The following is a 17,396-nucleotide window of genomic DNA, read 5'->3' as shown; positions in this document are numbered from 1 at the left end:
CAACTGTAACCTCTGCCTATCAAACTATTACATGATGATACCAACGCTAACGGAAATAATTAAACGTATCATTTCAATGTCATTCTCACCAATTAACAGGATATAATGTATTGAGCGCTAACGGGAAACAATATAGTAGAAAAGCACATCGACAAAAATAAAATCTTTATTATTATTATTTTTTGTCCTAATAGATGAATAGCTTGCAAACAGGGTTGTCAGCAGGACTGGAGAAAAATATCCTGTCCTTTTAAGAGAGTCTTCCTGTGTGGAAACGGACAATAAAAGCTTTTCATGGCATGAAAGTAAATAACATCACCAGGTAAATAAAGCCCATTAAGTCTATAATACATTTTCGCCGGGCGTTCGAGCACCACCCCTAGTTTCCAGCTTCCTAAAGACTACAATTCCCAGCATGCAGTATTTCATCGCTCACAGCGCGGTACGCCGACGCCTGTGGTTTTATTGTCTGAGTTAGGGAAACCGGAAGAAAGAGCGAGCGTAGTAGGCGCCCCTGGTGTTATGCAAAAACGGCCTATTCTCTTCCAATCGGGTGTGAGGGGGCGGGGCAATAATCCCGTGGTCCGAGGACTCCTTTCTCTGGGCGCCTCTCTCTCGCTAGCTAGACGCCATCTTGTTCTTGCCGCGTGTTGCCTTTGGAGGGTTCGTCGGACTTAGGTGAAAACTTCTTGCTTGACCCTTCTTGCCTTTGCGATCTCCATGACCCCCCCCCCCGCACAGGTCAACCCTGCAGTTTCCTCTCTCGCGCAGAGAGCTGTGGATGGTGGGAGGGGCTGCGGGTGGACCGAGGAGCGAGGAGGAGGAGGAAAATGGGCCTACAACCCGACTCTTATGGGGGGGGGCGCTTTGGTTTGATATTTCTGTGGCAGTTAACACTGCGCGGCCCCAGCTGAGCCCAGAGCGGGACTGGCGCTTGCGGATACTGTGACACCGAAAACTCCCTAGTAAGGGGTCCTTGTGCTTCTGCGCTAGCTCCACCCCTTTCTTTAATCGCGGATCGGGGAGGCTGTTGCCATTACAGGACTCCTGCGATTGTTGCGCTCCCTTTTTTCAGAAGACTATTTACTTAGGTTCTGACTTCAACTCCACCTGATGTGACTGACTTTCTGTGTTGGTGTTCTGTGTTGGGGGGGGGTCTTTCTTCAGCGTTAGATATTGAAGGAGTTCCCCTAGGGCGCGTGGGGTGCCCCACAAGTCATGCTGAGCGTTATTAGCACCATGCCTTTCCTCCAGAAATCTCTGCCTGACATGTATGCTTTCCCTCTTTAATCCTCACTGCAACGGTGTGATGTAGGTTAAACAGAGGAATGGTGACAAACCCAAGTTTGTGGCAGTGATGATCTGTGCCTGGTCTGAAGTCAGAGCTCCGGTCATTGCACAGCAATGTACCTATCTCCCCTTAGTAATGTGGAGTTTCTTATCTTCTTCACCTCACTGTAAACAGTTCTGCCCACTTTACATTAGTCAAAAAGGGCCAGAGTCCAGTAGCACCTTAAAGACTAACAAAAATATTTTCTGGTAGGGTATGAGCTTTCGTGAGCCACAGCTCACTTCTTCAGGTATTTAAGGTGCTACTGGACTCTTGCCCTTTTTGACTACTGCAAACAGACTAACACGGCTACCCACTGTGAATTATCCACTTTACATTGTTATTCATTTTTTCCAACATAATGGTCAGATAATTTTACAGACCTCTAAACCTAAGTTATTCATAACATTAATAGTTGAGTGGGACGTGTTAACAAAGCAGTAGCGCTGCAGCAACTGAACAATACTTATATAAACCTTGACAGGATTATTTTTCACTTTACTGTAAAATTATTACTGTCCTACAGACGCGTTTGGGGAGTGCCCTATGTGATAGAGATCATTCTTTAATTTTGGTTGCCCCCTTCTCTTTAGGACATGGCTTCTTTTGCAACAAGGTCTGTGGCTAGTTCATACACTGTTGAATTTTTGTTAAGTGTTCTGCCCTTTTAAGGTCTTGGAAACACCACTTTATAATAGAATAAGGGTTAGGGAATCTTTAGTATTTTGAAGCAAAGGATGTTTGTATTACTTTGGAAAATGATTGTTTTCCCCCATTCTTCAGTAAGGTATGTCTTCATGAATACTAGATTAATGTCCTCACTATCTCGACAATTGGACGAGTGGAGTGGGAGCTCATCCTCCTGGATGTTTTCATTCTGTAGAGGTGCATTCCTGTTCCCCCATTCTAGAAAATAATTCTCTCTGGAAGTACTTCTCTTCCCCATTTTTATCCCCTTAGGTAAATGCTCCATCTTTCAAGGCTGAAAGAAAGGCAGTCCCTAGTGTGTCTTACTTTTAAAAACTGAATTTCTTTGTACTTTTAGGGGTGGGTGATTGGAACACATTATGTAGGGATCCCTCTATCAAGTCATTGATGTAGGGATTGCAGCTGCCAGTTTTGGAAAACGTTTTTCCTCTTTTTTATCCTATCAAAGTGTGCCTCAATTTGTTCATCAGAAGGAACTGGAGCTAGTTTCAAGCCAGGAGTCTTTAGTTGTACTCTGTGTAATAAGGAAGCATCAAAGTGAACATGCAGCATAAGAGAATTGAGGCTTACTGTGATATCTGAATGCTTTGCTTGTGTGTTTATTTATAGGACATACTCATATAAGAAAGGCTATATGTGTGTTTTCATCTGAATATATCCATTATGAAAGCTTGATTAGCTTCCAAATATGTGTGAAACCCAGTGTAAAATGTTTCAATTTGACTATTATGATCATATACACATTTCTTTATACATGAGCATGAACCTCATCCAAAAAGCATACAGTGTTTATTGCTCTTTGCTTGCATGCAAGTATGTTTTAGGATTTTTATTTTTTATGTTTAAGTAAGGTTGCAATTCTGGGCATGTTAAATTGGTCACATTTAAAAATGGAAGTAAACATGTTTAGGATTCTGCTGCACAAATGAATCTTTGTGTTGGGTACAGTGCTGAGCTGGGACATGGGAACTCCAGGTTAAAACTTCCACTTGGTTGTGAAGCCCACCACATTACCTTGGGCAAATTACTCTTATTCAGTGTAACCTACGTCACAGGCAGGTTGTGAGGCAAAGTTACTCCTGTTAGCTCCTTAGAAGGGGGTCAGGTGTGATCAACCTTAATACCAGTCTCCAAAATTCTCTTTTTTGTCACACACCTTCCCAACATTCTGACACTAGCATGACTAAGATGATACATAAGGCAGAGCTGTGCAGATAGTTGAAGCATATGTAGATTGGGGTGGCTGAGCTGTCACTGACTCCCACTGAATTCTGTGATAGGTTTTAGTGTTGGGCATCGTCAAAGGGGAAGAAACGTTTCTGATTTCAGACACTCAGATTGTTAAACAGATTTAGTCCACACCAGCACTTACTTTTATTTCTCTCTGCTTTATCAATGGCTGCTACTTTTTTCTGTGGAAAAAAGTAAGCACTGAAGTTAGGAATGAAGTTAAGGAGTTAGAGGTCAACCAGCCAGGGACATTTTAACGGTAGGGAGTAATAACCCTCCTCTCTTGCCTGAAGGAACTCTAGGGTTGTAGAAAGGGAGGCAAGGTTGTGTTTTGTAAAAATTCAGGAGCTGGGTTCAGGAATAGGGAGAAATGCTGTTATGTTTACTTGGTTGTTTGAGTTCCAGTATTTGGAACATTGTTGGGGTCTGACTTGGTCAGGAGAACAGCAAGCACATCAATCTTTTAAATAAATTAGCATGTATACAGTTCATATTTTGACAACATAGACAAGCAATTATTTTGTAAAAATTTGAATATGTTTTAATCCTACCTGGTGTATGTACTCTTTCAGGATAAAGTAAGATGAATCAAGAAAAGCTGGCCAAACTTCAGGCTCAGGTCCGAATAGGTGGAAAGGTATGAATAGAGGGGTATATTATTTTGCATTTACGAAGAGGCGTTATCTTCCATGCTTGCAGGTTTTGATGAACAATACTGTTTTCAACAGGCTACTGTCCATTCTGATGCAGTCATGCCTTATAACATGCGTGTACCCAGCATGGTCACAGTAAATGTCCCATCAATTGAGATCATCGTCTGAGAGCCTTCTCCAAGAATTGGGGGGAGTGCTTTTGGAGGTTAAAGAAGTGGCTGTCAGAGCAGGCATTTCCTGTGGTGGTGCTCTGGTTGATAATTCCCTTCCGAGGGAGGTGTGCCTGGAACCATCTTCATTTTCTATTAAGGGCAAACTAAAGCCATTTTGTTTTTCGTAGCCTTTTAATGGTAAGTGATATTCATCAGGGTGATTTCCCCCCCTTGTTGTATTGGTTTAAGCATACTGTTAATCTTTTTTAAAGATATCATGTGGATTTGTAAGCTGTCATGAAGGCTATTTTAGAGGAAAGGTGTGTGATTTTTTAAAAAATAAATACAATGTGTTAAAAGAGTTTTAAGTAATCCTTCTTCAGTCTCACATTTCCATGTCTGCTTACAAAATGGAGCTGGTAGTGTAGCTGGTCCTAACAACTGTAGATACGTTGAGGCACGTGATCATGCATTTTCACTCGGCCTCCGTTTTCTCACATGGAACTTGTGGAGGAAAGAAGCCAACCTATCAGTAAGAGGACACAGTCAGCAGCCGCTATGACCTGCAATTCCCTGCTCTGCCTTTACATCATCTAAATGTGATGCCTTCAGAAATATTTGTTGGTACAAAATCCCATACCACAATAAATACATTTATCTTTAAGATGCCACAGGACTATTACACTGTTTTTGATAAACTGTTGGGACAGACTTCATCTAGAAGTGATGCTAATTTTTCTCATGTTGTATGTCTCAGGGTACAGCTCGTAGAAAGAAGAAGGTAGTTCATAGAACGGCAACAGCTGACGACAAAAAACTTCAAAGTTCCCTCAAAAAGTTGGCAGTAAACAATATTGCTGGAATTGAAGAGGTACATCAACATAAACCATTTTCTGAAAGCTTTGTTCTTTGATTTACACACCAATCACATGAAACAAGTGGGGACCCTCAAGAAACTTGCTGGGAAGGGCCATTACCCCCACCTTTTTTCTTCCGTTCTACCCCTTTTTTGCCTCTCCGTCCTGCCGCCCCTTCTCTTATTCTTGTCTTTTTCTGCCCCGCTACCCCAACTCTTTCTGCTCACCTATTCCAGCTCTCTTCTATCCCAATCTCTTTCTCTCTTTTTCTGCCCACCTACCCCAGCTCTCTTTCTCTTTCTGCCCCACTACTACAGCACTCTCTGCTACAGACTACTCTGGGTAGGCATGCTGAAGGCACTCTCTACTACAGACTACTCTGGGTGGGCATGCTGAAGCCCCCCCCCATGAGACAGCCCCGTTCTTGCTGCCTCACCTGGAGCCGTGCTGAGGCCTGAGGCCTCCCCGCCCTCTCACCAGGTGACTCCCAGCAACCACCGCCTTTGTGGCTGGGCCAGCAGCATCTTCTGGGCTCCCCCACACCTGTGGCTGGGCCTGGAGAAGCTCCCGGCGACCGCAAACGCCAGCCTTCAGGGTTCGGCTGCAGCAGGCGCTGCCATTGGGACCCTCTCCAGCTGCCCAACGATAAGTGCATTGTCTGCACAGACAATGCTTTTAAAAATTGGGGGATTTTATTACCCCCACCCCCACCCCGGGTTTGTTTTCTTTTGTTAGTTTTCAGATTTTTCTGTGAACTTGGGGAGTACTCCCAAGTTTATAGAAACGTCTGTTTGAGTGAATGTGCCCCCTTCTGCAAATTTCAGTATCTGCAGGCAGGGGGCACAGGTGGGAACTATATATATAGATGTTTCATTCTAGTTTAACTGTAGAACAGGGATGTCCAAATGGTCTCTTTTTAGTCCCTCCCCCAGCCGCGAAACATAGATCTACACAATTGTGGAGATTTGTTTCTCATAGAGCAGCCTCCAATGCTGTATCAGCAAAATGCTTTTGAAATGTGAAACGTGGTCTGCTGTTCAAAGAAAATAATTCAAAAGAAATCCAGTTATTCATTCAGAAATAATTCTGATACTATTGGTGCTTCAGTACATTTTTTTTACTTTGCAGAAAGATCTGTCTTTTGCCTGAAATGTCTTCCTCTTGCAGGCTGCTTGAATGATTAGTATCTCTTTGTATTTTCCCGACGTATGTCGTTTTTATGTTTGGGGCCCATTACAACCTGAGGCAGATCCATGGTAGATGAAGGACCTTAGCTGATGCCAGTTGTGCCAAACAACGACATCAAATTCAGCCACCCTGGTTTCAGGAAAGCCATATCCACTTGTTCCTCATACAACAGGGTAGCAGTTAAAGATACCTTATTTTTCATGGACGTGGCATTACATAACATCAAGGTTGAAGGACTTACATATGGAACTCTGGAAATCCAAAGGCCGTTTCCACAGTTTCATAAATATAAAAGTTTTCCTGTCAGATTTTGTAAGATTCAAGTTTGAATATATAAGTTATTAAGGTTTACACCAGGGGTGTTGAACTCTTTTGTTATGAGGGCTGGTTGTGACACAAATGTCACTTGGTTGGGCCGGGCCATGCCAGCCCTGATAGGGAGTGGGGGAGGTGGCTACCTTGGCTTGTGAGCCCGCAGTGGGCTGGCCAACCCAGATTAAGACTGGGAGGGGGGGCTGCCATGACTGGCTCGCAGGCTGGATAAGAGCTCTCCAGGGGCCGAATGTGGCACCCGGGTCATATATTTGATACCCCTGGTTTACACCGATGCAAAAAAATGCACCAAAAATAGGAAGAAAATCACATAGTTCTCCCCAAGAAACAGAATTTTGAGAGAGACAGACAATGATTTAGATGTAAACCATTATTGGGGATTCCCAGCATATTTACTTGGGAGCAATTTATAATGCATGAAAATAACTGGAGTATTGCAATTGAATATCTGCATAAAACTCTGAATGTCAGAATGGAGAGTAGCCATCTCCTCCGCTTGGTAATTTACTGTGCTATCCTAAACAGGTGTATTCAGAATCCTACCTTAGTCTATTTGATGGGGTTTACTGCAATTATCAGCTTTTACTGCTTATATCAGCTTTTGGAGAGAATTGAAAAGCTGCTTCAGGCCTGCTGGATCAGGTCTGGTGCTGAGTTGTATACATTGGCTTACCATCAGAAGAGTATGTGATACTAATGCAGTCTGTAAAGATCAGGGTGTACTAGCGTAATGTTATGGGCTGCTTTGACATTGTGGTTCTTTGTGTTTAGGCACTGTAGTAATGCGACATTCTACCAAGGGCTGATTTGACTGCAACCTAAAAAATAGCCAAATTACCCAACGTAAACTAATTAAGAACCTGTTCAAAACTTGGATGTGTCCCCCTTCCCCTGAATTGTAATTTTGCTAATGCTGAGAATTCTCTAAGTGTTTTTTTTTTTTCATGGATGGGGGGGGAGAAAGTTCTACTTGTGTGTTTACAAGACTTTGTTATGAAGCATGGCAGTTTTTCTGATGTTTTCCAAAATAGGTAGTACTAATAAAATGATAGGGATAAAGATTTTGTGTTGTGTCCTATGTATTGTTGTGCTACTGAAAGGACTACTTCTGCTGGCATGAGATTTCTGCCTCCTCCCCCTGCAGGCCCCTCAGCCCCCAGGTGCAGGATTTTAATGAGCACAGCAGGCTGTAGCAGGAGTGGGGGACATCGGAAAGTTTAATTCCATGAGTGCTGGGGTTAAAAGAGAACTTTACTTAAATTTTTAACATTTTTTTTTTACAAAAATAAAATCTGCAGGTTTGGTTGTGTGTTCAACTGAATACTGATTGCATTGAAAAATCTTATTTTTACAGCTTATTTATTTGTATATTTTGTATGTTTAACAATAACATATATAAATTCCATTTTTTAATTTCATATGTTATGAGCGCTTACGATTACAAAATTAAGTTGAGTATTAATAGATCTGTGTTTAAACAGGTGAATATGATAAAAGATGATGGAACAGTTATTCATTTCAACAACCCCAAGGTCCAGGCTTCACTCTCTGCAAACACATTTGCAATTACTGGTCATGCTGAAGCCAAACCGATCACAGAAATGCTACCTGGCATCTTAAGCCAGCTGGGTGCTGACAGCTTAACAAGTCTCAGAAAGTTAGCCGAACAGTTCCCAAGGCAAGGTAGGTACCTCTGTCTGAGACCACTGCAGATCTTGAAACACATAATTTCTGTTGTTTAATAAACGAATTCATTCCCTAATTGTAATGGATAGCTTTACTTGGCTTTTACATCTGTCACATACCTGGAGTTTCAGGTACTGTAGAGCAACTAAAATTAAAGCTTAACCATTCAGTCAATATGCCAACATTACCCTATTTTGGCAAGAACTCTATGGGTGCCTTGCTTTGGGTATTCATTTGTTATGTCGTTGATATAGGCTGTTCCTGTACCATCACCCCCATCCAAATTCACAACCACAGCCTTACTTGTTAATGTTTACTTTGTGCGGTCCTCAAGCTGCTGCCCCTCTTAAAGTAGCCCAGCTGGCATTCACCAGAGCTCCGTGCCTCCCCCCTTCCACTTTGTGGAACAGTCTCCCTGTTGAGTGGGGTGCTGTCTTTAGGAATTTTCAGAGGTTATATTGTTTGCCAAGGTTTTTATCAGGATCCAGACTGCATGCCTACTTTGGGAGGAGAGGGGGTTGTCTCGGATTCTCTTTTGTATGTTTTAAGTTAGAATGTTACTAATTGTGATGTTTCTAATTGTGAATTTGTGATTCTTGGCCTTGAGCCATGAAGAAAGGCAGGATACAAATATTTTAATAAATAAAATCCTTTGCTATGATGCAGTAAATAAGATCTATGTTGTGGAGCCCTATGAACAGCATATTGCCTTTTGAACTTCTGTCTAATTAAGGATAGTTGCGTTCACTGACTAGAAATGTATCATATTTTTATTCTACACTGCTGTCCTGTTTTACTGTTACAAGAAGCCTGTTAAGTAAGCTAGATGGTGACTTCCCAGAGCCCACTCAGCAAGCCAGACTTTGATCCTAAGTCCTCTGTTTCTGCTTTACGTTAGGCATGTGCATTTGGAAATAAAATGTAATCCAGTCTGAAACTCCTCTATTTTTAGTGTAACTAAACTGGTTACTAAAAATGATGGCATTTGTTAATCTTCCCTAATATTTGGAACAGGATGTTCTGACACCTCGCTGTCTACTTTTCACAGTTTCATAAGCCAAGTATAGGAATCAGGAGAAGCAACAAGGGGAGAGGTGACTCTGGGTAAACTAGGTGACAGAGTTATCTTTCAGCCAAAACAGTTAGCAGCTGTTCCCTCCATTTCCACTTTTTACCAACTGTTGCACTGTCCACTGGCTTTGGGGTGTGGGCTTTCTTGATTCTGCATAAGCTGTGGACTAGTTGCTTACTAGGCCTTGCTCCATTGTAATGCTGTGCTGCCTACTCAGAGGCAAGTGTTTTGCTTGTACTCTTTGAAGGCCTGCCTGTTTTCCATATATTAGAAACCATCAAGGATCAGATTTGAGTTCACTGAGTCTTTCATTGCAACTTTGTAGTTTCCCAGTACAAATATCACCATGCCCCCTCTCCCCTGGCTGCTGTTAACCCAAGAAGGGGAAAAAGGCTGCAGCCACATATAACAGAGCAGGAGATGGGTTTTTTTAAATAAAAGTAGAGCACATGAGAAGGAAAATAACTAATTATTGTCCTCTTCTGTGTCTTAGTCCAGTGTTTGAAACCTTTTTTCTCCAGTCCAGATCACTTCCAGGATTGGAGAAAAATGCTTCAAGCACCAGTAAGGTTTGAGATAGAGCGGGAGTTAACTCCCCTTTATCCACATATTCTAGTTTTGTTTAAAAATACTTATGTTGAGGATCTCCAGAGAAGGAGGGCACAATAATTCCGGCATATTTTGTAAGGTAAAAAGACTCTTGCTGTTTGAATAAACTGGGGAAGTTATTTTTTGTTCTTAAAATATTTACTTGCAGATAGAGCTATGAAGTCTGTTTTTTTGGGGGGAGCTTTTCTAATAAAGGAATTTTGGAGAGCACCAAAAAACCTCCTGTGTTTTTGTTGCTGCTGCTGCTTAGGAATGAATGAAATGAAACAAGCTGATACCCAAAATACATATTATGAATTTTTTACATAAGAGCAGCCTACAGCATCAGATGATAATTCCTGTGTATTCTGTACAACATTTTCAAGAATACCTTTGCTTAAATAATTTTGGTAACAATTAATAGGCTATAATAAGTCTAATGATCATACATCATTCAGTATTTTCATTGTTATAGAGTTTAACTAATCCTGATATATTGGTAGTCCTACCTATTGAGACTGTATGAGAGCGTTTCTGACCAAATAACACACTTTCTCTTGTTTACTGCAAAATTTGTTTTTTACCTACAACTTTTTATTTTTTCTACTTCTCAGATGGCAAAAGAGCCTTGTGTTATAGCAGCATAGGGTGCAGCAGTTTGCAATTCTTTGTCAAGTATTTTCTTATAGAAAACAAAGACATTTATACTTTAAAGTGCCATAAATTGCCAAATGATACAATTTTATGTGTTAACTAAGGTTTAAATGCCCTGACCTGGATGGCCCAGGCTAGCCTGATCACGTCAGATCTCAGAAGCTGAGCAGGGTCAGCCCTGGTTAGTATTTGGATGGGAGACCACCGAGGAATACCAGGGTTGCTGTGCAGAGGAAGGCACTGGCAAACCACCTCTGTTAGTCTCTTGCCTTGAAAACCCCATAAGGGGTCGCCATAAGTCGGCTGCGACTTGACGGCATTTTACACACACACACACACAAGGTTTAAATATTGCATTTTATGTTCTTAAAGCCACCCTAATAGGGACTGCAAGGTGGCGAGGATTAAAACATCAAGACATTAAAACAGCATTTAAAATATAAGCGTATATAAAATATTGAAAGGATTCAGTAAAATTTATAAAGACACAAAACAATCACCACCAGGGAGGAGGGCCAATACCAGTTAGTGGGGAATGCTAAACAAAACATCTTCATCCGCTGGTAGAAGACAGTGATACGTTTTTAAACATTGTGGCTTTACTTGTAGAGTGTTAAAAATACAACATAGATCATTGCATCCTGGGCTGTTTTGTATTTTTGTTGAAATTGAATTGTTTCATTCTCTAGCATGGCAAGAGCTGCAATATTTTTATATTGTGGTTTTATTCTTTTGGAAACTACAGTAGAATTACAGGCTGTTTGAAAATACCTGAGTGAAAGAACTTCATAACAATCCTGCAGAAATAGGTGTTAGTCTGGTACAGTTTTGGCCTCAGATTATCCCATAAGTAAAGCTTCCATGTTGCTCAAATCTGAGGCCAAAACTAATGCCAAGCATGAATGTCAGTTCCAGTTAGACCAAATTATGCACCTCTGTTTACCATATTCCCAGGCTCCGTTACTGTTGATATCAATGCTGGTTGACCAGTGAGGTTTGTTTAGAGTACCCACACAGATTAAGATAGTAGCTGTAAATGTTAAGCAAAACAAAGTGCCTGGGAACGAGGCACTTTGTTGACCACTTAGCAGTTACAGCTGCTACCTTATGCCTGTGTGGGTTTAGGCTATCCACCAGGGTGATAAGAACCTGTGGGAATGGAAACCTCCTGTGTAAGAGGACAGAATCAACATTAGGTGTCTTTGCATAAGGGAAGTCTGTGGTTTTCCCATGTAAGTTGCATCTTCTATACTACATCTACAGTGTCCTTGAGTAGCGTCTTTTTGGGTGATACATGGACTATTAGAAGATGGGGAAAGTCTGTCCATGAGCAAAGCTCTGCTTGCACACAATCCAGTGTTTTCTAGGCAGTGGTTTGCCACCTTTATAGAACAAATCTGCCTCTGTGCAAGGTTGCCCGTACGTTTTGTGCTACGAGCCGTGATCTTTTTCTTGTGGGTGGTCTGTGCATTCATAATAAAATGATTCTGTTCATTCCATTTATCAATTAAGTTAACTTCATTTTACAGTGTTGGATAGTAAAGTACCAAAATCAGAAGATATTGACGAAGAAGATGACGACGTTCCTGGTAGGATTCTTTTGCTTAATTTGAAAATTAAGAATAACTATTAGAGGAGAGAGATGTTCGTACAATAACACAAGTGGGTATCTTGGAGCTCTTAATATTAAATTGTTGTTAGAAGGCCCAGCCCAGAAGTACTTCAAGCTCTGCCTCAGGCTGTGTACCTGCTGTCATGGCGACAGTTCCAAGGAGTAATTGGTGCAGCAAGACAGAGGCCTCTCCTGGTTAGGGTGGGATCATGAGATGAGAGCACTTCATTCGTCTGTCTCTTTCCTCCCTTTCTAAGGTACACTTCACTTCACTAGCACGGAGGCTGCTTGAAATTGCATCTATATGGCACCTTGTGTCGAGCTGTTCATATCCAGAAGTGTATCATGCAGATTAGCCCCTGTATTGTGTCCGTGCTGTTACAAAACATTGCTGTTGCTGGTTTGAAGCGTTGTGAGGGAAATTATCTGCAGGGAACAACAGAGACAATTTCTATCAACCATTTTAGCCAAGATTTTATATTCTGTACTCTTCTCCTCATACATTAACGTTTAATGTGAACAATTGATTCTATGTTAATATTATCCTTTAAGAACAAGGAAAGTTGGGGAGCAATGTTACTGAAATAATCGGTAGAACTGAATGCTAGTTACTGTCTTGGTTAGATAATCTTTCATCATTCAGAGGCGTTGGATCTATAAGTAAGTGGTTGGATCAGTGTTGAGCCATTTATCCCATTCACAAACACATTGTAGCTGGAATGTTTTTCAAGTGACATCCAGAAATGTCATGTATTTTGTGCATTGTTGGTGAACAAGAGGTAACTTTTGAAAACATGCAGGATCCCGTTGAAAGGATCAACACTTGCAAGAGGAGGGATGATTCCCCAGTCCCATAGCAGCCCCCCAACTCCTCCCTCATGCTTCTCTTGGGGACTAGTATTTCACGGGGCAGGGAAGTTGTGCTTCCATTCTCAGAATTTAGATGGGATCCAACCCCCTGATTACATTTGCTAATCACTATGCAGAAATCCGATCTCTGTAAGCCAGAGTTTAAGGTTGCTGCACTGAGGTGGTTAGGTCAGTTTTGTGGAATGGCTGAGCATAGTCCGCTTAACTACCCATTGTCTGATGCCAGTCATTGAAGGGCTATGACTATTCCAGTGCTGCCCTGGTATAGTTGTTAGTCATAAAACTATCAATTAAAATGTTAGGCACTAAAACAAAAGGTTTTTTTTGTAATTATACTTGTGAATAAAAATAATCATGCAGGGATTATATTATAGGCTTCAAAGAGAAATATTATTAAAATATATGTTGATTGTGCTGGTGAATGTTAACTGTATTAAATATTTCTGTCTTTTTCAGATCTTGTAGAAAACTTTGATGAAGCGTCAAAAAATGAAGCTAATTAATTCAATAATAGTTCTGGAAGTTGACATGGACTAGATTTAAGAAATCAGCTGTGTGGTTCCAAAGTTTTACAGAAACAGCGAACATTACCCGTTTAATAGTACAATAATATAAAATACTTTGTATTTTAATTATGCTGTTTGTTCAGCATTTCCTGTCAGTTGATTTATGCATTTTGCACTTACACCCAGGATCAACCTTTTCGGTAAAAGGGGGGAGGGATTTTCAGTACAGATTAAAGGAGATGTGCATGTGTGTGGATGTATGTATGTGGCTTTGCGTACAGTGGAAGGGAAATTGGAGAACAGTTCTATTTGACTTTCCCCTCTCCTGCTAAAGCTGAAATAAAAGAAGTCTTTAACTTGGTTAAAGTAATTTTTCTTATTCCAATCAAACAGTTCACATAAAGTAGTGAAAAGTGAATATTTCTTTCTTGTCCACATTTCATGAACTCTGGATATTGCTTATTAATTGGATTGGATTTTCTGTGTTTAACTATTGTATTTGCAAATGTTTTTTCTCTTCCATATTGACAGCATTTACGGGCAGCTTCTCTTCGGCCTCCTTTTGATTTTAAATTGTACCAAAGACAGGATATTAACAAGCCTGTTTGTTGCAACATTTAAAAAAATATATGCTTGAAGAAATTGCTTTTTTTCCTCTTTAAAGCTCTCTGCTCTTATTCACCTTTAATATCGAACTTGGGTTGCCTTCACATATTAGGGATAACCCAGTTTGTCTTAGACAAAAGCCCTACCATGTGAAGTCCTGCCTGTAGACCTGAGTGAGTGCCAGCCCTGCACCTGTGTCATGACTTCTCTTACCCTCTGTAAGATGCCACTGTCATGCTTGCACAGCATTGCTAGGAAAAGGCCACAAAACCAGTGACTGTGATAAAAAATGGAAGCTTCTACTAGTTGAAAATTGTGTGCTTGTTAAAGGATAGTGCTGGATCCTACTACCTTGTGGATTGGATCCTGCAATCTGTCCGCAGAAGGTGCTGTCATTGTGGATTTTTTCAGCATTCTTCCTGGCCACCTGCCCCCACCCACCCCCCAAGCAGTCCTTTCTGTCCTTGGGAAAGTTTTCCTAGGGTCATGGGACCCACGTGCATAAGCACATGGGCTGGGGGGAGGGGGGCTGCAGAGTGGTGAGATATTTTCTGCCTCTTTTCGCCCCTTTTCCCCTCCCAACTGCATCCTCCTAGGCTGCATGGCTTTAGATCATACAGGTCCTGCAGCTCCAGGAATAAACTTTTAGCATCAGACAGGACTGCTTGGGGGCTGGGAACACAGGAAAGATCAGTGATCCTTGGTATAATTAGCCATATTTCAAGCTGAGCCCTCTTCAAAGTGCTGAATGCTGGTCGACCCTTTTCTAAAATCTCAGCTCATCAGAGGGGTTTGTTGTCCTCTTGACCTGTGGGTATGTTTTCCAGCAGTGTTTCACTTTGATAGGAGAGTAGCACACTGTCAAGTTTGCACAGATGTTCACTATGAAATAGTGCATCATTATACACAGTTGCATCACTTTGCTAGAAGACAACAAATCTAGTGTGTTAAGGCAGCTCCTGAGGGCATGTCAGCTGCTATTTTATTCCAGGATACCAGTGTATGGAAGAGTAGTTTGGACAATACGGAATGAACAAGGAAAAGGCAGTTGGTTGTGTTTGCAGAAGCTGCCCTAAGAAGCTTACAGTGCAGCCCTAAACTTAGAAGCCCTCCTGTTGTATACAGAGGATACTGATAGTTATTACAGGGTCCAGTGCAGTATTTTCAGAACCTTCCTTCAAAACGCTCAATGTGAAGTTCTTCAAAGGTGCTTGAAGTAATTTTTGCAATTGAGGATCATTGCAAACTTTGCCAAGGGCAATTATGGCTTGGGAAAGCCATCTTTCTTATAAACTTACTTTGGATTTCTTCTGAAACATACCCGCTTTCTGTGTAGATATGTACACCCATTGACAAAATGTGAGGCTATCAACATGTCACATTTTAGTGATCAATCTGAACCACGAAAGCAGAGCTTGTAGTGGTTTGTCATCAGGACTGCTCACTTGATTTTATAGACTTGTTCGGTTTTCTTGTTCTATTTTATATAATACATGGATCTTAATAAAATAATGCAAAAGAGGCAATGCTCCCTCTTGTGTGTTGTTTCCTTGTCCCCAAAATACTAATAGAGAACAAAATGTGGATGCAGGTGATGCTTTAACCAGCGATATACTTGTAATTCTACTTTTTTTTTAAATAGAATAGGGAGCAGGGTAAATGTTCTACCGAATCAATACCCAGAGTCTTTGTAATCCCACATTGTTCCACTCATCCTAGTTTTCTTTTTGATTTCACAGCAAGCATTTGGGAATGGTTTTCTTTTCCACAGTGCTAAAACTACTCCGATGTCAGCTTGTTTAGTGAAGGTTTACTCATGCATTCAGATACTGGTCACACTGCTTTACAATCCCTGTGCTTCACCATGAGACCGCAAACTAACATTTACAAACCTTTTTGCCAAGAGTTTGCATTGATTCATAATATAAGCAGGCGTGAATTAGGCTTGAATCCTATATCCCTGCTATGCTCTCCAAAGATGGAGATGGTAGTTTTTACTGACAGCCTCCCTTCACCTCCATGACACTCCTGGTAGTCCATTGATGGGGCATAGGAGACTGCAGCAGGAAGGTGTAGACAGAAAGGTTATCATTTAGGTAGTGTAATTTTGCTTGCAATGCCTATAATCCAATCCATATTGGGGGGAAACTAATAAACCTTCATTTCATGTCTAATAAGTATGAACACATAAAGCTGCCTTACACTGAATCAGACCATCAAGGTCCATCAAAGTCAGTATTGTCTACTCTGACTGGCAGCAGCTCTCCAGGTTCTCTGGCAGGGGTCTTTCCCATCACCTACTTGCCTGGTCCCTTTAACTGGAGATGCTGCCAGGGATTGAACCTGGGACCTTCTGCATGCCAAGCAGAGGCTCTGCCACTGAGCCACGGCCCCTCACCACATGGCCACCCATCCTGCTGGCCAGGCACATGGAGATGCGTGTGTTGTGGGGTTGGGGTCTGTGAATGGATTTCTAGGCGTCAAGGAAAGGGTTGTGGGGCAGCCAATGGCAGGTTGCCCACCCTCCTCATGAGGAGGAGCAGAACTCCCCCGGGAAGAGGGGCCAGCTTATGAAATTATTACCTTCAGGATATTGTGTGTGTGTGAAGCGTCGTAAAGTCGCTTCCGACTCATGGTGACCCTATGAATGAAAGTCCTCCAAAATGTCCTATCTTTGACAGCCTTGCTCAGATCTTGCAAACTGAAGGCTGTGGCTTCCTTTAATGAGTCAATCCATCTCTTGTTGGGTCTTCCTCTTTTCCTGCTGCCCTCAACTTTTCCTAGCATGATATTCAGGATATTGAAGGGTAAGAATCTGAATGAATGTAATTGTTTTTAAAATACTCTCCAAAATTGCAGATACTCATTTTTCATTTCATTTGTAATTCTTATTGCTACTTACACTTGGAAATAAGCAAGCTAATTTGCATAGTCTTTTGTGTATTTTACTTTATACAAAGAACTGTTGAGCACTTCTGATTTAAGTGTGATAACTTACAGAACTGATAGCAACTGAATGTAAGACATTTTTAGCCCACTTGTTGCCTAAAAAGGACACAAAGCTGGTTACAATGACTTTTAAAATACACCAGAAGAAAATATCTGAAACCTATATACAGCACAGATTTAAACAACTTCAGATAATCAGAAAACCTTTTATCTACTGAAAGGTCTGCCTACATTGATTTTGTACTGCTGGCAAAATGCTAATGATCTGTAGGCCTTCCTCACCTGCACAGGAAGGCTCTTCCACCATGCAGGAGCCACTGTTGAGAAAGCTCTGGAACAGACCGATGTTGCCTGGATGATAGTAGTCAAGTGGGGCTTAGATGAGTCAAATTGCTGTCCAGA

At 41.4% G+C, this 17,396-nt stretch overlaps 1 protein-coding gene across 1 annotated transcript; it reads left to right on the top strand.

Annotated features, from left to right (window-relative positions):
- Positions 1–560: 560 nt before the first annotated feature.
- BTF3L4 (basic transcription factor 3 like 4) lies at positions 561–13,649 on the top strand. Its single transcript, XM_056845643.1, has 6 exons — positions 561–678; positions 3,841–3,905; positions 4,831–4,944; positions 7,933–8,134; positions 11,981–12,040; positions 13,390–13,649. Exons 2-6 carry the CDS (start codon positions 3,852–3,854, stop codon positions 13,434–13,436), a joined length of 477 nt encoding a protein of 158 aa, XP_056701621.1. The 5' UTR covers positions 561–678; positions 3,841–3,851; the 3' UTR covers positions 13,437–13,649.
- The last annotated feature ends 3,747 nt before the right edge of the window (positions 13,650–17,396 follow it).

This window comes from Euleptes europaea, chromosome 2 (assembly GCF_029931775.1).
Source record: "Euleptes europaea isolate rEulEur1 chromosome 2, rEulEur1.hap1, whole genome shotgun sequence".
Lineage (NCBI taxonomy): Eukaryota > Metazoa > Chordata > Lepidosauria > Squamata > Sphaerodactylidae > Euleptes > Euleptes europaea.
The sequence above is the reverse complement of the archived record's forward strand: the minus strand, read 5'-3'. Positions and strand labels throughout refer to the sequence as shown.